This window comes from Bombina bombina, chromosome 6, assembly GCF_027579735.1.
Source record: "Bombina bombina isolate aBomBom1 chromosome 6, aBomBom1.pri, whole genome shotgun sequence".
Lineage (NCBI taxonomy): Eukaryota > Metazoa > Chordata > Amphibia > Anura > Bombinatoridae > Bombina > Bombina bombina.
In genome coordinates, this window is record NC_069504.1 from 711,213,310 (window position 1) to 711,238,170 (window position 24,861).

Here is a 24,861-nt window from a genome sequence, read left to right on the forward strand (position 1 = left end):
AGTCGTAATCCTTTCAGGAGGCTGTTGACCAGTTTCTTCATAAGCCAGACGAATGATACTCCTCAGCCAAAAGGAAAGGGTAGTCACAGTGGCCTTCTGACCCTTGCGTCTACCAGCGTATACAACAAACAAGAAAGAAGATTGTCTAAAATCCTTGGAAGCATGGAAATAGATTTTCAAAGCACGCACCAACATCCAGATTGTGCAACAAACGCACCTTCTGAGAAGGATTAAGACACAGGCAAGGTGCTACGATCTGATGATATTGCAATCAGAGACCTCCTTAGGAAAAACACCCAACTTCGTACGTAGAACAGCCTTATCCGCACGGAAAATCAGATGGGGGGGGGGGGGGGTGTCACACTGTAAGGCAGATAATTCTGAAACCCTATGAGCAGAAAAAATAGCCAACAAAAACAAAGTTTCCAAGATAAAAGTTTAATGTTAACAGAATGCATAATCTCAAACTGAGCCTGTTGAACACGTAGAACAAGATTAAGGCTCCAAGGGGGAGCAATAGGTTTAAACATAGGCTTGATTCTAACTAGGGTTTGAACAAAAGACAACCTCCAGAAGCTTAACCAACTTCTTGTTTAACACAGAAAGTGCAGAAATCTGTCCCTTGAGAGAACTAGAAGACAAACCTTTCTCCAAACCTTCTTGGAGAAACAAAAGAATTTGAGGAACTCTCACCTTGTGCCAAGCCAAGGGAAACCTCGAGCCTCGCACCAGGATAGGTAGGTGTGCCTACTACAATTCACAGGCTTACAAACCTGGATAAGAGTATCAATAACCCTGTCACAAAAACCTCTTTTAGACAAAACTAGACGTTCAATCTCCACGTAGTCAGCCTCAGAGAATCTAGATTTTGGTATAAGAATGGACCTTGTCTGCGACAACCTCCATGGAGGAGAGGATGACATCTTCACTAGGTCTGCGAACTAAGTCCTGCGAGGCCACGCTGGAGCAATTAGAATCAGAGGCCCACTCCGGTTTGATGCTGGCAATTACCAGGGGAAGGAGAGCAAACTGAGGAAACCGAGAAATAAGATTGAACTTCCAAGGAACCGCTAATGTGTCCACAAATACTGCTTTAGGGTCCTATCTCAACCTGCATCTGGGCAGTTTGGTATTGAGACGAGAGGCCATGAGATCTAGCTCGGAGAACACCTCTGGATGAAAAGCCCACTGCCCAGGATGGAACGTCTCTCTGCTCAGGTAATCTGCTTACCAATCGGTCCACTACCGGGATATGGACGGCCGAAATGTGACAATTGTGGGTCTTTGCCCACTGAAGGATGCGAGAGACTTCCTTCATAGCCAGGGAACTTCTTGTTCCTCCCTGATGAAGATAAGCCACAGACATTCTATTGTCAAATTTGAATCTGATAAACTGGACAGATTGAAGTGGAGGCCATGCCATCAGAGCATTAAAGATGGCCCTCAACACCAGAATGTTAATGGGGAGCGAAGACTCCTCCAGCGACCAGATTCCCTGCCCTTTCAGGGAACCCCAGACTGCACCCCAGAAAACTGGCATCCGTAGTCACAATCTCCCATGATGGTCTCAAAAAGCACGTGCCTTGAGACAGGTGATCTTGACAGAGCCTTGACTCTCCCTCGTATGGCTGTCCAGGACGATCTGTTGGGATAGGTCGGAATGATATCCGTTCCACTGTCTGAGCATACATAGTTGTAAAGGTCAAAGATGAAAGCGAACAAAAGGAATAATACCCATGGTAGCCACCATGAGACCCACTACTTCCATGCATTGCGCCACTGATGGGCATGCAGATGACTGAAGCGAAAGACAAGCCGAGAAGAGTTTAGCTTGCCTCAGATCCGTCAGGAAAAGCTTCATGGAAATTGAATCTATGATTGTACCCAGAAAACACAGCCTGGTGTTGGGGACCAGGGAACTCTTGCCCAAATTTATCTTCAACCCGTGATCTTGCAGAAGGGACAAGAGAGAATCAGTGTGAGATCTTGCCAAAGGAAAAAAAGGAGCCTGAACCAAGATAACATCCACGTTAGGGGCCGCTGCAACTCCTCGCATCCTGGCCACGGATAGAAGCCCACCTAGCACCTTCGTAACAATCATTGGAGCCGTGTCCAGACCAAATGGCACAGCTACAAAATTGAAAATGTTTGTCCAGAAAGGCAAGCCGCAGAAACTGAAAATGATCCCTGTGAATCGGTATGCATCTTTCAGGTCTATAGTGGTTATGAACTGACAGGGGCAGTCACTCCCAGAGAAGATAGGTCCTCTACACAATTTAGAAAGGTTTGAAGAGAGTCTTGACTGAAGAAATCTGCCTCTTGGAGGCCAAGACTAACTATTTTTTACTCCTGGGAGACCACATCCACGACGTTGCATATCCAAGCGTCTTGAAAGACAGAAAGTCTGCCCACCCCATGACCCGGTCCCGGATCAGGGGCCATCCCTTCATGTTGACTTATTGCGGGAGGAGGGCTTCTTGGACTGTTTGTACTTGTTCCAAGACTGATCGGACTTCCAAGTACTCTTGGATTGGTCCAACTTGGCAGGGACCAGAGATCTGTCCGTTGGATGTACGAAAGGAACGAAAATTACCAGACTGTCGACCCATGGATCTAGCCGCCTTATCCTGAGGGAGGAATGCACCCTTAACGCCAGTCACCATAGATATGATAGAATCCAGGCCAGGACCAAATAAGGACTTCCCCTTAAAGGGTAAGGAGAGAAGTCTAGACTTAGATACCATATCCGCTGACCAGGACTTTAACCACAAGGCCCTTTGTGATAGAACCACAAAGCCAGACGATTTTGCGCTCAAATGAATATCCTGCATTTTAGCATCACAAATAAAGGAATTGGCTATATTAAGAGCCAGATTTTGATCTTGGATCTCCTCTGAGACAACCAGAATCATCTACAATAAGGAGTCGCACCCGTAAGTAGCAGCTCCAGCAACCCCCTCAAAGCTCGCAGCCGGTTGAAAGAAGTCCCATGTGGTGAAAATTTTTCCATGAGTCCCCCCTCCATCTTTCTGTACATGGGGTCCCTAAAGGAGATACTATCCTCAAAAGGGATAGTAGTAGGCTTGGCCAGGGTGTAAATAGCACCATCCACCTTGGGAAAAGAATCCCAGGTTTCTCCCACTCTTTAGAGATGATGTCCGCCATGTGAGCCGGAACAGAAAAAACCTTAGAAGTTCTGGGTTCAACGTCGTAAACCCTATTTAATTTAGGAATCTTAGGTTCCTCAGATGCAGACTGAATAGGAGAAGAAATTCCTGCATCAGAGGAAACCTGTTTAATTTTGCTCTTACCCGAGGGTAAGGCACTTGGCACAGCAGAAACAGCTGATTGAAGCTGTGCTGCAAAGTCCTTTGGTAAAAAAAAATCCTCCAGAAAGACTGAGCTGAGCCCCAGGGAAAAGCCTGTGCAACTTCTTGGGATAGGGACTGAGGTAAAAGCAGAGGCATGTCATGGGCAACAGTCCTGAAAGGTAGAGGGCTCTGAGGGGATACATTTCTTAGAAACAGCAGGCAAAGATTTAGTCTTTCTGGATTTTGACTTTAACATAGAAGTCAAACATGTGGAACATTACTGTGCAGGGGGATAACATGGGCCTCTTCACAGTATAAATTTGTCAGACAAAGTTAACAAATGTGAATCACTACCCAAATCTATCCCTTCCTAGATAGCAGGTAAGGGATCCCCACAGTAAAAAAAGGCACTCAAACACTGAAAGAGCAGTAAACAAAAATGGAATTACATAGAAATTTTCTGATACAGAAAAAGAAAAAAAACAAAACTTTCTAAGCGGCACCTCTACAAGTCCCAGCTTTGACTGGGGAATTTACCAACTTCCCGCTCTGGTGCAGACTACCGCAATGTTGTTACCTCCGTTCATTGTTATGATAGGAGGAAGACTATGCGTGCGGCAGATCACGTTGGCATCACGTTCAGGGAGGCCTGCTGCGCAAGAGGATAAGCGTGCAAAAAAGCGGCGCCAACTTTGCACTGTGACCACCAAGGGGAAAAATCCCTGCCAGTACCAATGTCCAAAACACTCTTTTCAAAAGTCATCAATAAAAGCTAAGAGCCCTTAATAAAGGCTAAGAGCCCAGATATGCCTCAGTTCCAACTGCTAAGAGGATCCTCAAATACTAAACCGATTGTTAGCAACTGTTGCCACAGAACCCTGCATGAACTGCTCAAAGCTTATCCCAGATATGAGAATATTTTATGTCCCCCGGCACTTTAGTGAGGTTAATAGGTGTTATTAACCCTTCATAGTGCCTTCTGTCCTGTCTATCCACCTCCTATGAAGGAATAAGGCACTTACCTCTGGAGTCTTTGCTATGGAGCAGTCACAGCATTTCCAGGTCTGACAGCGACCGGAGTTAGAAAGGAAAGCAGTGTAAGCTAACACTGATTGCCAGGTGTGGGTGTGGGCAAATAAAGCTTGAAGGAGGCTAAGGAAGGTTCCTTGCGACATCCAGCAGCTAACGGCTACTAAAACTCTTACTAAAAGTATTACATGGACACAGCATACACCCCAGTCCTATATTGCAGGGAAACTACCCATTAAAGGACTTTAATATTTGTCAGAGCACTATCTTCGCCAACCTCCAAGTTACAGAGGCAAAGAAAGACAGTAGGAGTATGGGAAGTGGGAGGGATACTTAATGCTTTGGCTGAAGTGTATTTGCCTCCTTCTGCGGGCCAGGTGTTGAATTTCCCCAACAGTAATGAATGAATGAATTTGTGGACTCTGCACATTGTATTTCTTTCCAATGGCAGGGAAACACTTTTGCTTTGCAGGTCTTTTTGCTATATTCCAAGTGAAGTGTACAGCACCAAGGGTTAATCTGATGCACGTGGAAAAATGGAGACTGCAAAGCCATAATACATCCACAAACAGAATCCACAGCACCATATAGATATTGCAGTTTATTAAAACATCTTCTCACAAGCAGGTACAAAATACACAAGCGACGTTTCGGGAAGTTATCCCTTAATCATGCTTAAAGTGAAGGTCCATTTTGATGAATTAGTGCCCGGTTTTTAATAAACCGATTAAAAACAAGGGCACTTAAATTCATCAAAATGGACATTTCACGGTTTTCATCAAAAACGTACCTTTTAATCCTGGCAGCCGCTCCAGCACTTCCTCCGCCCGTCACAAGCCGTCTTTGCGGGTTCAAAAAAGACGAATCCAGCTTCCTCCAATCACAGCGTTGCATCAGGCCAAGATTTCCCGGGGGGGAAGCTGTAATTGGAGGAAGCCCGATTCGTCATTTCTGACGTCTGCAGAGGCTTCTGACGGCCGGGGGAATCGCTGGAGCGGCATTCAGGATTAAAAGGCAAGTTTTTGAAGAAAACGGTGAAATGTCAATTTTGATGAATTAAAGTGCCCTTGTTTTTAATAGGTTTATTAAAAACCGGGCACCAATTCATCAAAATGGACCTTCACTTTAATCAAGCATGATCAAGAGATAACTTCCCGAAACGTTGCTTGTGTATTTTGTACCTGCTTGTGAGAAGATGTTTTAATAAACTGATATATAGATATATATATATTGCTGTGGATTCTGTTTGTGTTGGTTAATTGCTATGCTATCCATATTTAAAAAGGACTATTTCTCACCTGTCCTTATACTTAATGACAGCATCCACTATCTTTTTCATCTTTTTAGTGAGGTTGGGAGGATTGGGTGAGAGTTTCTCTGCAGGTGGACGACCCCTCTTTTTCTGTTTCTTGCCCTCATCATCTCTTTCCCTACTCCGTGTGCTTGTGGTTGGAGTACCCAAACCTGGATCTATATCTCTCTTCCGCTTGCGGGTAGTTTTTTTATGACGCACTTCCTCCTCAATTTCGTCTAGAGTACCCTCCTCAATGGCCTGAGGGGAAAGAAGCTGTTCATTACATATTAGAGTTTAAAATTTGCAGAAGTCCCTTACCCTACCCCATATATGATTATATATTTCATGTCAAACATGCAAGTACCTTTAGCCATTGTTTTTCTGTAAGTGAGTCGCTGTAATCTACTTCTTTGCGGCTACGGGAACCCCGGCCAAACATTTTTTCCTCCTCCTCTTCACAGGTTAGGCGCTCAACCTCTGCATCATCTTTTATAATCCAAGATGGCAGTTCATCTTCCTCCATTAGTCTTGGTTTGCGTTTGGGATTCCGGGCCTCCTCTCGCCGTCTGTCAAGATCCATTCGCTAGGGATGGCAAATAAAAATAAAATTCTTAATCGGTGGGTTTTATTAACATTAAACAAAACATTTCAAAACATTTAAATAAACCAACTGAATATTCCGGTCAAATTTTAATTGCAAATAAATTAACAACATCTTTGAATATACATGTATGAGTAAAAATGCTTCTAGTAAATCACTTTTTGTGTTGGCATTTTTCTCTGCATGTGAAGGAAAGCTAGATGTTCAAAGTGCACCAGAATTTTAAATACAGCAGCAGTTAAGAGCACCAGTGGGGTTTGTATCATGTAAGCAATAAAAAACATAATTTATGTAAGAACTTACCTGATAAATTCATTTCTTTCATATTAGCAAGAGTCCATGAGCTAGTGACGTATGGGATATACATTCCTACCAGGAGGGGCAAAGTTTCCCAAACCTTAAAATGCCTATAAATACACCCCTCACCACACCCACAATTCAGTTTAACGAATAGCCAAGAAGTGGGGTGATAAGAAAAAAGTGTGAAAGCATATAAAATAAGGAATTGGAATAATTGTGCTTTATACAAAAAAATCATAACCACCACAAAAAAGGGCGGGCCTCATGGACTCTTGCTAATATGAAAGAAATGAATTTATCAGGTAAGTTCTTACATAAATTATGTTTTCTTTCATGTAATTAGCAAGAGTCCATGAGCTAGTGACGTATGGGATAATGACTACCCAAGATGTGGATCTTTCCACACAAGAGTCACTAGAGAGGGAGGGATAAAATAAAGACAGCCAATTCCTGCTGAAAATAATCCACACCCAAAATAAAGTTTAATGAAAAACATAAGCAGAAGATTCAAACTGAAACCGCTGCCTGAAGTACTTTTCTACCAAAAACTGCTTCAGAAGAAGAAAATACAACAAAATGGTAGAATTTGGTAAAAGTATGCAAAGAGAACCAAGTTGCCACTTTGCAAATCTGATCAACCGAAGCTTCATTCCTAAACGCCCAGGAAGTAGAAACTGACCTAGTAGAATGAGCTGTAATCCTATGAGGCGGAGTCTTACCCGACTCAAAATAGGCAAGATGAAATAAAGATTTCAACCAAGATGCCAAAGAAATGGCAGAAGTTTTCTGGCCTTTCTAAAACCGGAAAAGATAACAAATAAACCAGAAGTCTTTCGGAAAGACTTAATAGCTTCAACATAATATTTCAAAGCTCTAATAACATCCAAAGAATGCAACGATTTCTCCTTAGAATTCTTAGGATTAGGACATAATGAAGGAACCACAATGTCTCTACTAATGTTGTTGGAATTCACAACTTAGGTAAAAATTCAAAAGAAGTTCGCAACACCGCCTTATCCTGATGAAAAATCAGAAAAGGAGACTCACAAGAAAGAGCAGATAATTCAGAAACTCTTCTGGCAGAAGAGATGGCCAAAAGGAACAAAACTTTCCAAGAAAGAAAGTTAATATCCAATGAATGCATAGGTTCAAATGGAGGAGCTTGAAGAGCCCCCAGAACCAAATTCAAACTCCAAGGAGGAGAAATTGACTTAATGACAGGCTTTATACGAACCAAAGCTTGTACAAAACAATGAATATCAGGAAGAATAGCAATCTTTCTGTGAAAAAGAACAGAAAGAGCAGAGATTTGACCTTTCAAGGAACTTGCGGACAAACCCTTATCTAAACCATCCTGACGAAATTGTAATATTCTCGGTATTCTAAAAGAATGCCAAGAAAAATGATGAGAAAGACACCAAGAAATATAAGTCTTCCAGACTCTATAATATATCTCTCTGGATACAGATTTACGAGCCTGTAACATAGTATTAATCACAGAGTCAGAGAAACCTCTTTGACCAAGAATCAAGCGTTCAATCTCCATACCTTTAAATTTAAGGATTTCAGATCCTGATGGAAAAAAGGACCTTGAGACAAAAGGTCTGGTCTTAACGGAAGAGTCCACGGTTGGCAAGAGGCCATCCGGACAAGATCCTCATACCAAAACCTGTGAGGCCATGCCGGAGCTACCAGCAGAACAAACGAGCATTCCTTCAGAATCTTGGAGATTACTCTTGGAAGAAGAACTAGAGGCGGAAAGATATAGGCAGGATGATACTTCCAAGGAAGTGAAAATGCATCCACTGCCTCCGCCTGAGGATCCCGGGATCTGGACAGATACCTGGGAAGTTTCTTGTTTAGATGAGAAGCCATCAGATCTATTTCTGGAAGTTCCCACATTTGAACAATCTGAAGAAATACCTCTGGGTGAAGAGACCATTCGCCCGGATGCAACGTTTGGCGACTGAGATAATCCGCTTTCCAATTGTCCATACCTGGGATATAAACCGCAGAGATTAGACAGGAGCTGGATTCCGCCCAAACCAAAATTCGAGATACTTCTTTCATAGCCAGAGGACTGTGAGTCCCTCCTTGATGATTGATGTATGCCACAGTTGTGACATTGTCTTATCTGAAAACAAATGAACAACTCTCTCTTTGGAAGAGGCCAAGACTGAAGAGCTCTGAAAATTGCACGGAGTTCCAAAATATTGATCGGAAATCTCACCTCCTGAGATTCCCAAACCCCTTGTGCCGTCAGATACCCCCACACAGCTCCCCAACCTGTAAAACTAGCATCTGTTGAGATTATAGTCCAGGTCGGAAGAACAAGAAGCCCCCTGAACTAAACGATGGTGATCTGTCCACCATGTCAGAGAGTGTCGTAAAATCGGTTTAAAGATATTAATTGAGATATCTTTGAGTAATCCCTGCACCATTGGTTCAGCATACAGAGCTGAAGAGGTCGCATGTGAAAACGAGCAAAGGAGATCGCATCTGATGCGGCAGTCCTAAGACCCAACATTTCCATGCATAAGGCTACCAAAGGGAATGATTGTGACTGAAGGTTTTGACAAGCTGATATCAATGTTAAACTTCTCTTGTCTGACAAGGACAGAGTCATAGACACTGAATTTATCTAGAAACCTAAAAAGGTTACCCTTGTCTGAGGAATCAATGAACTGATTGGTAAATTGATCCTCCAACCATGAACTTGAAGAAACAACACAAGTCGATTCGTATGAGATTCTACGAAAATGAGAAGACTGAGCAAGTACCAAGATATCGTCCAAATAAGGAAATACCAAAACCCTATTCTCTGATTACAGAAAGAAGGGCACCGAGAACCTTTGAAAAAATTCTTGGAACTGAGGCTAGGCCAAACGGTAGAGCCACAAAACTGGTAATGCTTGTCTAAAAAGAGAATCTCAGACACTAAAAGTAATCTGGATGAATCGGAATATGCAGATACACATCCTGTAAATCTATTGTAGACATATAATGCCCTTGCTAAACAAAAGGCAGGATAGTCCTACAGTAACCATCTTGAATGTTGGTATCCTAACATAACGATTCAATAATGATAGATCCAGAACTGGTCTGAAGGAATTGACCTTCTTTGGTACAATGAAGAGATAAAATAAAACCCCAGCCCCTGTTCCAGAACTGGAACTGGCATAAATACTCCAGCCAACTCTAGATCTGAAACACATTTCAGAAATGCTGAGCCTTGCTGTGTTAACTGGGACACGGGAAAGAAAAGAATCTCTTAGCAGGAGGCCTTAACTTGAAGCCAATTCTGTACCTTTCTGAAACAATGTTTCTGAAACCAGAGATTAAGAACGGAATTGATCCAAATTTCTTTGAAGAAAACGTAATCTGCCCCATACCAGCTGAGCTGGAATAAGGGCCGCACCTTCATAGGTACTTAGGAGCTGGCTATAGGTTTCTATAAAGCTCGGATATATTCCAAACTGGAAATAGTTTCCAAACTGATACCGCTCCTGAGGATGAAGGATCAGGCTTTTGTTCCTTGTTGTGAGAAAAGGAACGAAATGATTATTTACCCTGGAAAGAAAGGGAAAGCAAAGTTGACTTAGAAGACATGTCAGCATTCCAAGTTTAATCCATAAAGCTTTTCTTAGCTAAAATAGCTAGAGACATATACCTGACATCAACTCTAATGATATCAAAAGATGGTATCACCAATAAAATTATTAGCATGTTATAGAATAATAATAATGCTATAAAATTATGATCTGTTACTTGTTGCGCTAAAGCTTCTAACCAAAAAGTTGAAGCTGCAGCAACATCCGCTAAAAATATAGCAGGTCTAAGAAGATTACCTGAACATAAGTAAGCTTTTCTTAGAAAAGATTCAATTTTCCTATCTAAAGGATCCTTAAATGAAGTACTATCTGCCATAGGAATAGTAGTACATTAGCAGGAGTAGAGACAGCCCCATAACCTTAGGGATTTTTGTCCCAAAAAACTCTAATCTGTCAGATGGCACAGGATATAATTTGCTTAAACGTCTAGAAGGAGTAAATAAATTACCCAAATTATTCCATTCCCTGGAAATTACTTCAGAAATAGCATCAGGGAGATAAAACACTTCTGGAATAACTACCTTATTTAAACGTTTACATTTAGTATCAAGAGGACCAGAATCCTCTATTTCTAATGCAAATAACACTTCTTTAAGTAAAGAACGAATAAATTCCATCTTGAACAAATACAAAGATTTATTAGCATCAAAATGATGATGTTCATTTAAAAATTCATCTGAAAAAAAGAGAAGTTTTAAAAGACTTTTATGTATACTAGAAGGAGAAATAACAGACATAGCCTTCTTAATGGATTTAAAATAAATAAAATCTCTTATGTTATCAGGAACACTCTGAAAATTAGATGTTGACGGAACAGCAACAGGTAATGTAACAGTACTAAAGGAAATTTTATCTGCATTAATAAGTTTGACATGACATGCAATACAAATAACAGCTGGAGAAACAGATACCAAAAGTTTATAGTAGACTTAGCTTGGTAGCTCCAGCACTGTGCAGTGATTTTCCTGTAGTAACTTCTGACTCAGTTGCAACGTGGAACATCTTGCAATATGTAAAAGAAAAAAACAACATATAAAGCAAAATTTATCAAATTCCTTAAATGACAGTTTCAGGAATGGGAAAAAAATGCCAGTGAACAAGCTTCTAGCAACCAGAAGCAATAAATAATGAGACTTAAATAATGTGGAGACAAAAATGACGCCCATATTTTTTAGCGCCAAAAAAGACGCCCACATTATTTGGCGCCTAAATGCTTTTGGCGCCAAAAATGACGCCACATCCGGAACGCCGACATTTTTGGTGCAAAATAACGTCAAAGAATGACGCAACTTCCGGCGACACGTATGACGCCGGAAACGGAAATAGAATTTTTGCGCCAAAAAAATCCGCGCCAAGAATGACGCAATAAAATGAAGCATTTTCAGCCCCCGCGAGCCTAACAGCCCACAGGGAAAAAGTCAAATTTTAAGGTAAAATATGTTAAATTAAAATGCATTATCCCAAATATGAAACTGACTGTCTGAAAATAAGGAAAGTTGAACATTCTGAGTCAAGGCAAATAAATGTTTGAATACATATATTTAGAACTTTATAAATAAAGTGCCCAACCATAGCTAGGAGTGTCACAGAAAATAAGACTTACTTACCCCAGGACACTCATCTACATATAGCAGATAGCCAAACCAGTACTGAAACGAGAATCAGCAGAGGTAATGGTATATATAAGAGTATATCGTCGATCTGAAAAGGGAGGTAAGAGATGAATCTCTACGACCGATAACAGAGAACCTATGAAATAGACCCCTTAGAAGGAGATCACTGCATTCAAATAGGCAATACTCTCCTCACATCCCTCTGACATTCACTGCACGCTGAGAGGAAAACCGGGCTCCAACTTGCTGCGGAGCGCATATCAACGTAGAATCTAGCACAAACTTACTTCACCACCTCCATCGGAGGCAAAGTTTGTAAAACTGAATTGTGGGTGTGGTGAGGGGTGTATTTATAGGCATTTTAAGGTTTGGGAAACTTTGCCCCTCCTGGTAGGAATGTATATCCCATACGTCACTAGCTCATGGACTCTTGCTAATTACATGAAAGAAATGAGTCATTACCAGATGATACAAGCACTTTAAGCGCTCTAAGTGCTGTGTTTCAAATGTGTAATTTAAGTATTGCACCAGCATTTTAAACAGCTATAGATAATTTTAGAAGCACAATACATGTATATTACAAAAATACTTCTATTGAAAAATGAAATGCATACACTTTTCTTAGGATGGTAGAAAAATGTTGAACACAATGACCATAATTTAAAGGACCAGTCAACCCAGTAGATTTGCATAATTAACAAATGCAAGATAACGAGACAATGCAATAGCACTTAGTCTGAACTTCAAATGAGTAGATTAAAGGAACAGTATACTGAAAAATAGTTTTTCCCTTAATGTGTTTACAATTGCTTTTTTTTTTTACCAACTGCAGAGTATAAAATGTATGAAAATTAGCTTTTTAAGTTTTTTTGTGTATATTAAAGCTCTTATTTTGTGTTCTGAAGCCACAACCTAATAAAATGGGTTGAGCTTGTAGGTATATAATCAGATCTCATTACTGTATCACATTGTGCACATATACCTGCTTCTTTATCTTATATCTGTCCATAAAAATCACCAGTACTTGGAGAGAACAATGGAAAATCAGCATTGTATTACCTTATCTCTGCTATATCCCACTGGGAGTGTAATTTCTACTCCTGGATGTGTTTACAAAGCTTATCTATAGCTTGGACCTGCGGCCACAAATTTTCAGAATAGGTGGGGATACCACATGCTAAATCAACTATTTCAAATGCCAATATAAGGGTAAAGGAGCTACTTGTAAACAATGTAATACACTCCAGAAGGTAAAGTTGATCATTGAGAACAAATTAAAGGGGAGAACATTTTTGAGTAAACTGTCCCTTTAAATATAAAAAGACTGTGCACATTTGGTTAAATGGAAGTAAATTAGAGAGTTGTTTAAAATGGCATGCTCTATCTGAATAATGAAAGTTTAATTTTGATTGAGTGTCCCTTTAAGAGATTACTATTTTTCTTAAAGTAATAACACAATTTTTTTTTGTTCTCTTGCCATTTATATATTTACCCACCAAATCAGCAACCGCTTCCCAGGTGCTGAACCATAAATGGGCCGGCTACTAACCTTTCATTCCTGATTTTTTTTTTTAAAAGATAGCAAGAGAACAAAGAAAAAGTGATGGGAGTAAATTAGAAAGTTGTTTAAATTTGTATCTTCTGTATGAATTATGAAAGAAAAAGTTTAGGTTTCATGCAAAATGTTACTAAAACTATTCCATATTTAAGATGGGAACAAAATTTGCATCCAAAAGGAATCAACAGATTACTAACCATAAAAAGCTCAAACTCCTCCTCATGTCTTGCGATCATCTGATTGACAGTTTCATCATCTGGTACTTCATCTTCCTCCTGCAGGTTTTAAGAAATCTCAGAAGTTAGTTTTTTTTAAAAAAAGGATCAAAGATTTATTTCAAAACAATCCAATGACTGAATTTGGATACATAGACAAGGTCTAGGTGCCTATTGCATAAAAACAAGAAATGCTTACCTGATAATTTAATTTGCTTCTGTATGAGGAGAGTCCACGGCATCATTCCTTGCTGTTGGGAAATATTGAACCTGGCCACTAGGAGGAGGCAAAGACCCCCCAGCCAAAGGCTCAAATACTCCCCCCACTTCCCTCATATTCCAGTCATTCTGCCAAGGGAACAAGGAACAGTAGGATAAATATCAGGGTATAAATGGTCCCAGAAGAGCAAACTAATTTTTGTCCGTCCATAGGAGTATATGGGTGGGGCCATGGACTCTCCTCATACAGAAGGAAATTAAATTATCAGGTAAGAATTTATGTTGTTCAATAATATGAGGAGTCCACGGCATCATTCCTTACTTTTACGAAAACTAAACCCAAGCTCTAGAAGACACTGAATGATAACGGGAGGGGTAAAGAAAAATGCAGACCCTAATCTGAGGGCACCACAGCCTGTAAAACCTTTCTCCCAAAAGCCGAAACAAAAATGTCAAATTTGTAGAATTTTGAAAAAGTATGAGGACCAGGTTAGCCACCTTACAAATCTGATCCATAGAGGCCTCGTTCTTAAAGGCCCAAGAGGAAGCCACCGCTCTAGTGTAATGAGCCATAATCCTCTGAGGAGGTCTAAGTTTGCTGACTCGTAAGTTAAAGCGCATAACACTCCTCAACCAAAAAGATAAGGAAGCTGAAGAGGCCTTCAGACCCTTATGCTTCCCAGAGTAGATCACATACAAAGGACGAAGTTTGTCTAAAATCCTTAGCTTGAAACTTCAACGCTCGAACAACATCCAGATTATGAAGTAAACGTTCCTTCGAAGGAGGAGGATTAGGACACAAGGAAGGAACCACGATCTCCTGATTGATGTTACGATCAGACACCACCTTAGGGAGAAAACCCAAGTTGGTACGTAGGACAGCCTTATCCGTGTGAAACACCAGATAAGGAGGCTCACATTGCAAGGTCGCCATTTCAGAAACTCTGCGTGCCAACGCAATAGCCAATAGAAAAATAAACTTCCAGAACAACAATTTAATGTCAACCGAATGCATAGGCTAACAGAGCCCGTTGCAAAAACTTAAGATTCAAACTCCAAGGTGGAATGCTAGTTCTAAACACAGGTCTGATCCTGATCAGAGCCCTAATGAAGGATTGCACGTCGGAGCTCTGCGAGCCTCTTGTGCAGCAAAACAGAAAGAGCTGAAATTTGTCCCCTCAGGGAACTGGCAGAAAGGCCCTTCTCCAGAACCTCCTGGAGAAAGGAAAGAATCCTGGCAGCCTTGACCTTATGCCAGGAGAAAACACGCTCTTCACACCAGAACAAGTAAGCTCTCCACGCCTTATGATAGATGCGACGAGTAACAGGCTTACAAGCCTGAATGAGAGTGTCAAAAAAATCCTGTCAGAAAAACCTCTCTTGGCGTTCAATCTCCACGCAGTCAGCCTCAGAAAATCTAGATTTTGATAAACAAAAGGGACCCTGTTCCAGCAGATCCCTGCGACAAGGTAACCTCCATGGAGGAGATGAGGACATCGCCACCAGGTCCGCAAACCACATCCTTCGCGGCCACGATACAGCAATCAGTATCACTAATGCTTGCTCCTGCTTGATGCGGGCCACTACACGAGGGAGAAGAGGTAACTGTGTAAAAATGTAAATTAGATTTTAACCTCCAAGGCACTGCTAATGCATCTATTAGCTCTGCCTGAGGATCCCTGGACCGCGACCCATATCTGGGTAGCTTGGAATTGAGCCTGGACTCCATGAGATCCATCTCTGGCGTCCCCCATATGTTGCAAATCTCCTCAAACACCTAGGGATGAAGAGACCATTCCCCAGATGAAAGGATTGTCTGCTGAGGAAATCCACTTACCAGTTGTCCCCACCTGGAATGTGGATCACTGACAGCGAGCCGTTGTGGGCCTCTTCCAGAATCCGAGATACTTCACTCGTTCCCCCCCCCTGATGGTTGATGTAAGCCACCGAGGTAATGCTGTCTGATTGGAATCTGATAAACTCGGATGAACCCAGAAGAGGCCAAGCCTTCAGAGCATTGAAGATCGCTCAAAGTAAATGTTGATCGGGAGAAGGGATTCCTCGAGTCCACAGGCCCTGTGCCTTCCAGGGACCCCAAACATCTCCCCATCCTGATAGACTTGCGTCTGTAGTCACAATCCCCCAGGATGGGCTCAAGAAGGATGTCCCTTGGGACAGGTGATCTGGACAGAGCCATCAAGAGAGAGATTCTCTCGACCGGTTGTCCAGAGAAATCTGTTAAAACCGATCCGAATGATCGCCGTTCCACTGTCTCAGAATGCACAGCTGAAGAGGTCTGAGATGGAACCTGGCAAAAGGAATGATGTCCATGCTGGACACTGAGACCAATCACCTCCATACACCGAACCACAGAGGGCCTTAACTCCTTAAGGACCAAGGACGTACGCCTTAAAAAAAAAAAAAAAAAAAAAACGATTGAGGACGTATGGCGAACGTTCTTGGAAAGCGGTGGAAGTGATCCTGATCGCTACCAGCCGCTTTCCGGTTATTGCAGTGATGCCTCGATATCGAGGCATCCTGCAATAACATTTTTAACCCCTTCGATGCAGAGAGACCCACTCTGTTGCCCTCTCTGCACCGGACATCAATGGCAGTAATCGTTGGTGGGAGGCCATCAATGGCTTCTTTCAGTAAGAGGGGGGGAGGGATCAGGGCGGGGTTGCGCACGGATGCGCGAGCGTACACGGGGAGGAAGTGGGTACCTCTACACCACAGAAAAAGTTCATGTTAATAAGTGGGAAAAAGGGGGGAGGTAATGATTAAAAAAAAAAGCATCTAAGGGATCTGAGAGAGATTGGGGGGATTGATGTTTGGGGGGGGGGGGAAGCTACAATATAGAAAAAAAAAAAAAGTTTTATTGTAAAGGTTGAGGGCTAAGGGGGGGAGCCTACACAGCAGCATATGTAAATATGCTATATAAAAAAAAAAAATACGATACCTTTTATTTTAGTACTGGCAGGCTTTCTGCCAGTACATAAGATGGCGGGACAAATGTGGGGTGCGGGAGGGAAGAGAGCTGTTTGGGAGGGATCAGGGGGTGTGATGCGTCAGGTGGGAGGCTGGTCTCTACACTAAAGCTAACCCCTACACTGCTAGCCATAATACATGTGTGATGGGCAGCGGCATTTAGCGGCCTTCTAATTACCTAAAAGAAATGCCAAAGCCATATATATCTGCTATTTCTGAACAAAGGGGATCCCAGAGAAGCATTTGCAACCATTTGTGCCATAATTGCACAAGCTGTTTGTAAATAATTTCAGTGAGAAACCTAAAGTTTGTGAAAAAACAGAATTTATGCTTACCTGATAAATTTCTCTCTCTTGTAAGATGTATCAAGTCCACGGATTCATCCATACTTGTGGGATATTCTCCTTCCCAACAGGAAGTGGCAGAGAGAGCACCCACAGCAGAGCTGTCTATATAGCTGCTCCCCCCCAGTCATTCGACTGAAGGCTAGGAAGAAAAAGGAGAAACTATAGGGTGCAGTGGTGACTGAAGTTTTTAAAATAAAAATATACTACCTGTCTTAAACAGACAGGGTGGGCCATGGACTCGATACATCACAAGAGAAAGAAATTTATCAGGTAAGCATAAATTCTGTTGTTTTCTCTTGTAAGATGTATAGAGTCCACGGATTCATCCATACTTGTGGGATACCAATACCAAAGCTTTAGGACACGGATGAAGGGAGGGACAAGACAGGTACCTTAAATGGAAGGCACCACTGCTTGTAGAACCTCTCTCCCCAAAATAGCCTCCGAAGAAGCAAAAGTATCGAATTTGTAAAATTTGGAAAAAGTATGAAGCGAAGACCAAGTCGCCGCCTTACAAATCTGTTCAACAGAAGCCTCATCTTTAAAAGCCCATGTGGAAGCCACTGCTCTAGTAGAATGAGCAGTAATTCTTTCAGGATGCTGCTGGCCAGCAGTCTCATAAGCCAAACGGATGATGCTTTTCAGCCAAAAGGCAAGAGAGGTAGCCGTAGCCTTTTGACCTCTCCGTTTACCAGAGTAAACAACAATGAAGATGTTTGACGGAAATCTTTAGTTGCTTGTAAGTAGAACTTTAAAGCACGAACCACATCAAGATTGTGCAACAGACGTTCCTTCTTTGATGAAGGATTAGGACACAGAGAAGGAACAACAATCTCCTGATTGATATTCCTAATAGAAACAACCTTAGGAAGAAACCCAGGTTTGGCACGCAAAACCACCTTATCTGCATGGAAAACAAGGTAAGGTGAGTCACACTGTAAAGCAGATAACTCAGAAACTCTTCGAGCCGAAGAGATAGCTACTAAAAACAAAACTTTCCAAGATAGAAGCTTAATATCTATGGAATGCATAGGTTCAAACGGAACCCCTTGAAGAACTTTTAGAACCAAGTTTAGGCTCCATGGTGGAGTAACAGGTTTAAATACAGGCTTGATCCTGACCAAGGCCTGACTAAATGCTTGAACGTCTGGAACATCTGCCAGACGTTTGTGTAAAAGAATAGACAAAGCAGATATTTGTCCCTTTAAGGAACTTGCTGATAACCCTTTCTCCAATCCTTCTTGGAGAAAGGACAAAATTCTAGGAATCCTAATCTTACTCCATGAGTAACCCTTGGATTCACACCAACAAAGATATTTGCGCCAAATCTTATGATAGATTTTCCTGGTGACAGGCTTTCTAGCCTGAATCAGGGTATCAATGACCGACCACGCTTTGATAGAATCAGGCGTTCAATCTCCAAGCAGTCAGACGCAGAGAAATTAGATTTGGATGCTTGAACAGACCATGGATTAGAAGGTCCTGCCTCATTGGCAGAGTCCACGGTGGAACAGATGACATGTCCACCAGGTCTGCATACCAAGTCCTGCGTGGCCACGCAGGCGCTATCAGAATCACTGAAGCCCTCTCCTGCTTGATTCTGGCAACCAGACGTGGGAGGAGAGGAAACGGTGGAAATACATAAGCCAGATTGAAGGACCAGGGCACTGCTAGAGCATCTATCAGTATCGCCTGGGGATCCCGGGACCTGGACCCGTAACAAGGAAGTTTGGCGTTCTGTCGGGACGCCATCAGATCCAATTCTGGTGTGCCCCATAGCTGAGTCAGCTGGGCAAACACCTCCGGATGGAGCTCCCACTCCCCCATGAAAAGTCTGACTTAGGAAATCCGCCTCCCAATTCTCTACCCCTGGGATATGGATTGCTGAGAGATGGAAAGAGTGATCCTCCGCCCATCGGATTATTTTGGATACCTCCATCATCGCTAGAGAACTCAGTGTTCCTCCTTGATGATTGATATAGGCTACAGTCGTGATGTTGTCCGACTGAAATCTGATGAATTTGGCCGCAGCTAGCTGAGGCCACGCCTGAAGCGCATTGAATATCACTCTCAGTTCTAGAATGTTTATCGGAAGGAGAGATTCCTCCCGAGACCATAAGCACTGTGCTTTCAGGGAATTCCAGACTGCACCCCAGCCTAGCAGGCTGGCATCTATCGTTACTATGCGCCACTCTGGCCTGCGGAAACACATTCCCTGAGACAGGTAGTCCCGAGACAACCACCAGAGAAGAGAATCTCTGGTCTCCTGGTCCAGATGCATTTGAGGAGATAAATCTGCATAATCCCCATTCCACTGTTTGAGCATGCATAGTTGCAGTGGTCTGAGGTGTAGGCGGGCATAAGGGACTACGTCCATTGCCGCTACCATGAGTCCGATTACCTCCATACACTGAGCCACTGATGGCCGAGGAATGGAATGAAGAGCTCGGCAAGTGATTAAAAGTTTTGATTTTCTGACCTCCGTCAGAAATATTTTCATTTCTACCGAGTCTATCAGAGTCCCTAGGAAGGAAACTCTTAGGAGAGGGATGAGAGAACTCTTTTTTTAGGTTTACCTTCCACCCGTGAAATCTCAGAAAAGCCAACACGATGTCCGTGTGAGACTTGGCTAGCTGGAATTAAGATGTCGTCTAGATAAGGCGCCACTGCTATACCCCACGGTCTTAGAACCTCCAAAAGGGACCCTAGCACCTTTGTGAAAATTCTGGGAGCCGTGGCCAACCTGAAAGGAAGGGCCACAAACTGGTAATGCCTGTCCAGAAAGGCAAATCTGAGGAATTGATGATGATCTCTGTGAATAGGGATGTGTAGATACGCATCCTTTAAATCCACGGTAGTCATATTTACCCTCCTGGATCAGAGGAAGAATAGTCCGAATAGTCTCCATCTTGAAAGATGGTACTCTGAGGAATTTGTTTAGAATTTTGAGATCCAAGATCGGTCTGAAAGTTCCCTCTTTTTTGGGAACCACAAACAGGTTGGAGTAAAAACCTAGCCCTTGTTCCACTCTTGGAACTGGGCGGATCACTCCCATTGTATGTAGGTCTTCTACACAGCGTAAGAACGCCTCTCTCTTTGCCTGGTTTGCAGACAATTGAGAAATGTGAAATCTCCCCCTTGGGAGGGGAGTCTGAAGTCCAGAAGATATCATTGGGACACAATTTCTAAAGCCCAGGAATCGTGAACATCTCTTGCCCAAGCCTGAGCGAAGAGAGAGAGTCTACCCCCTACTAGATCCGGTCCCGGATCGGGGGCTACCCCTTCATGCTGTCTTAGAGGCAGCAGCAGGCTTCTTGGCCTGTTTACCTTTGTTCCTGGTTAGGTCTCCAGACTGACTTGGATTGGACAGAATTCCCCTCTTGCTTTGCTGCAGGGGAAGCTGAAGCAGGACCACCCTTGAAGTTCCGAAAGGAACAAAAATTATTTTAGTTGTTTTATCCTGAGGGAGGGCATGGCCTTTCCCTCCAGTGATGTCTGAAATAATTTCTTTCAGTGCAGGCCCGAATAGGGTCTTTCCTTTGAAAGGGATGTTCAACAATTTAGATTTTGATGACATCAGCAGACCAGGACTTAAGCGATAACGCCCTGCGTGCTAAAATGGCAAAACCTGAATTCTTTGCCGCTAATTTAGCCATTTGGAAAGCGGCATCTGTAATGAAAGAATTAGCCAACTTAAGGGCCTTAATTCTATCCATAATATCCTCTAATGGAGTCTCCACCTGGAGAGCCTATTCTAGAGCCTCAAACCAGAAAGCAGCTGCAGTAATTACAGGAACAATGCATGCAATAGGTTGGAGAAGAAAAACCTTGATGAACAAAAATTTTCTTTAGAAGACCCTCTAATTTTTTATCCATAGGATCTTTGAAAGCACAACTGTCTTCGATAGGTATAGTTGTATGCTTAGCAATAGTAGAAATAGCTCCCCCACCTTAGGAACAGTCTGCCACGAGTCCTGTATGGTGTCAGATATGGGAAACATTTTCTTAAAAATAGGAGGCGGAGCGAACGGAATACCTTGTCTATCCCACTCCTTAGTAACAATAGTCACAATCCTCTTAGGGACTGCAAAAACATCAGTGTAAACAGGAACCTCTAAGTATCGGTCCATTTTACACAATTTCTCTGGGACCACTATAGGGTCACAATCGTCTAGAGTAGCTAATACCTCCTTGAGCAATAAGCGGAGGTGTTCAAGCTTAAATTTAAATTTAAAGGCCGTCATATCAGAATCTGTCTGAGGGAGCGTCTTTCCTGAATCAGAAATCTCTCCCTCAGATAACAAATCCCTTACCCCTACTTCAGAACATTGTGAGGGTATATCGGATACGGCTACTAAAGCGTCAGACGGCTCAGCATTTGTTCTTAACCCAGAGCTGAAACGCTTTCCTTGTAAACCAGGCAGTTTAGATAAAACCTCTGTGAGGGTTTTATTCATAACTGTGGCCATGTCTTGTAAAGTAAATTAATTAGACGCACTAGAGGTACTTGGCGTCACTTGTGCGGGCGTTACTGGTTGTGACACTTGGGGAGAGCTAGATGCTAAACCCTCATTTCCTTCTAACTGAGAATCATCTATTGCAGTATTTTTAAGTGCTAAAATATGCTCTTTATAATTTATAGACATATCAGTGCAAGTGGGACACATTTTAAGAGGGGGTTCCACAATGGCTTCTAAACACATAGAACAAGGATTCTCCTTGGTGTCAGACATGTTAAACAGGCTAGTAATGTAACAAGCAAGCTTGGAAAACACATTAATCAATCAAAGTAAATAACACTTTAAACAAAAACGGTACTTTGCCTTTAAGAGAAAAAAAGCTGCACAAACTCTGCAAAACAGTGTAAAAAAAGCAGTAAACAAAACAAAATGTTTACAGTAGCATCATAAAGCCTTAGTAACTTTGCACCACTATGCAAATAAACAATTAACCCCTTAATGTAAAAACCGGATTTGAAAAAACGTCAAAACCGGTAAAACATCATTCAGCACCTTGACACAGCTCTGCTGTGGCGCCTACCTGCCCTTTAGGAACGATTTGTGGGGGGAAAAAAAACTCTTTACAGCCCTCAAATACAGCAGGAACCTCTGGAGAAGTAGCTGGATGTTTGAGGTAAAGAAACTAGGCCCCTCCAACCTCACTCGATGTTATGGGGCCTAAAAAACACCACAGAGTGTTTCTTAAACTAGCCATGTGGGTTAATAACCCTTAAACAAGCCACAAAGACCCCTTAAAGTCCCTCAAAAAACATATTTGCAATTGAACCAAAACGTTTTTTCCTATCAGTGTCACCATTAACTATGAGCCCTTTATGCAAGCTTGGATTCCTCTTTTACTGAATACAGCTTACCTTTCCCTCATGGGGATATTGCCAGCCTTTTCTAGAAATAACAGTCTGGCTAGAAAAAAATAGACTGAACATACCTTAATGCAGTTTAGCCTGCAAACTGTTCCCCCAACTGAAGTTTTCCTGTACTCTTCAGCCCTTGTGAGAACAGCAGTGGATCTTAGTTAAAAAATGCTAAGATCATCCTCCTCCCTGCAGAAATCTTCATCCCTTTTCTGCCAGAGAGTAAATAGTACACACCGGTACTATTTAAAATAAACTTTTGCTTGAGAAAATAAAAACTAAGGGAGCTAAGGGAGGAGCTATAGAAAGCTCTGCTGTGGGTGCTCTCTCTGCCACTTCCTGTTGGGAAGGAGAATATCCCACAAGTACGGATGAATCCGTGGACTCGATACATCTTACAAGAGAAATTTAACTTTTTTTTTTTTAATTTGATCGCATTTGGCGGTGAAATGGTGGCATGAAATATACCAAGATAGGCCTAGATCAATACTTGTGGTTGTTTACTACACTAAGGCTAAAATTAACCCTAGAAGCTCCCTCTATGCTCCCTAATTAACCCCTTCACTGCTGGGCATAATACACGTGTGATGCGGAGTGGCATTTAGCGGCCTTCTAATTGCCAAAAAGCAACGCCAAAGCCATATATGTCTGCTATTTCTGAACAAAGGGGATCCCAGAGAAGCATGTACAACCATTTATGCCATAAATGCACAAGTTGTTAGTAAATAATTTCAGTGAGAAACCTAAAGTTTGTGAAACAATTTGTGAAATGGTGGCATGAAATATATCAAAATGAGCCTAGATCAATACTTTGGGATGTCTTCTAAAAAAATATATATACATGTCAAGGGGTATTCAGGGATTCCTGAAAGATATCAGTGTCCCAATGTAACTAGCGCTAATTTTGGAAAAAAGTGGTTTGGAAATAGCAAAGTGCTACTTGTATTTATTGCCCTATAACTTGCAAAAAAAGCAAAGAACGTGTTAACATTGGGTATTTTTTAACTCAAGACAAAATTTAGAAACTATTTAGCATGGGAGTTTTTTGGTGGTTGTAGATGTGTAACAGATTTTGGGGGTCAAAGTTAAAAAAAAAAAAAAAAAAATTCATGCTTACCTGATAAATTTCTTTCTTTTGCGATGTACAGAGTCCATGGATTCATCCTTACTTGTGGGATATTATCCTTCCTAACAGGAAGTGGCAAAGAGCACCACAGCAGAGCTGTCTATATAGCTCCTCCCTTAACTCCACCCCCCAGTGATTCGACCGAAGGCCAAGGAAGAAAAAGGAGAAACTAAAAAGGTGCAGAGGTGACTGAAGTTTTCAATAAAAAAAATACTATCTGTCTTGAATAGACAGGGCGGGCCGTGGACTCGGTACATCGCAAAAGAAATTTATCAGGTAAGCATAAATTTTGTTTTCTTTTGCAAGATGTACCGAGTCCACGGATTCATCCTTACTTGTGGGATACCAATACCAAAGCTTTAGGACACGGATGAAGGGAGGGACAAGACAGGAACCTAAACGGAAGGCACCACTGCTTGCAAAACCTCTCTCCCAAAAATAGCCTCCGAAGAAGCACTGTGCTTTCAGGGATTTCCAGACCGCACCCCAGTAGGCTGGCGTCCGTCATCACTATAACCCACGCTGGCCTGCGGAAACACATTCCCGAGGACAGGTGAACTGGTGACAGCCACCAGAGAAGAGAGTCTCTGGTCTCTTGATCCAGAGTTATCTGAGGAGATAAATCTGCATAATACCCATTCCACTGTTTGAGCATGCATAGTTGCAGTGGTCTGAGATGCAAGCGAGCAAACGGAACTATGTCCATTGCCGCTACCATAAGTCCGATTACCTCCATACACTGAGCCACTGACGGTCAAAGAATGGAATGAAGAGCTCGGCAGGTGGTTAAAATCTTTGATTTTCTGACCTCCGTCAGAAAAATTTTCATGTCTACCGAATCTATCAGAGTTCCCAGGAATGGAACTCTTCTGAGGGGAATAAGAACTCTCTTTCACGTTCACCTTCCACCCATGAGATCTTAGAAAGGCCAACACTAAGTCCGTGTGAGACTTGGCTAGTTGGAAAGTCGACGCTTAAATTAGGATGTCGTCTAGATAAGGCGCCACCGCTATGCCCCGCGGCCTTAGGACCGCCAGAAGGGACCCTAGCACCTTTGTGAAGATTCTTGGCGCCGTGGCCAACCCGAAGGGAAGAGCCACAAACTGGTAATGCCTGTCCAGAAAGGCAAACCTGAGGAACTGGTGATTATCTTTGTGGACAGGAATGTGCAGATACGCATCCTTTAAATCCACGGCGGTCATATATTGACCCTCATGGATCATTGGTAAAATAGTCCGAATGGTCTCCATCTTGAAGGATGGAACTCTTAGGAATTGG

General features: G+C 42.3%; 1 protein-coding gene across 1 annotated transcript in view; it reads right to left on the minus strand.

Moving 5' to 3' along the window:
• The window catches only part of SMARCA4 (SWI/SNF related, matrix associated, actin dependent regulator of chromatin, subfamily a, member 4), a 293,213-nt gene that overhangs the window by 84,027 nt on the left and 184,325 nt on the right, over positions 1-24,861 (minus strand). Inside the window, 3 exon segments of the mRNA XM_053719399.1 lie at positions 5,639-5,892; positions 5,999-6,217; positions 13,515-13,592. Coding sequence (XP_053575374.1) covers positions 5,639-5,892; positions 5,999-6,217; positions 13,515-13,592 — 551 coding nt within the window.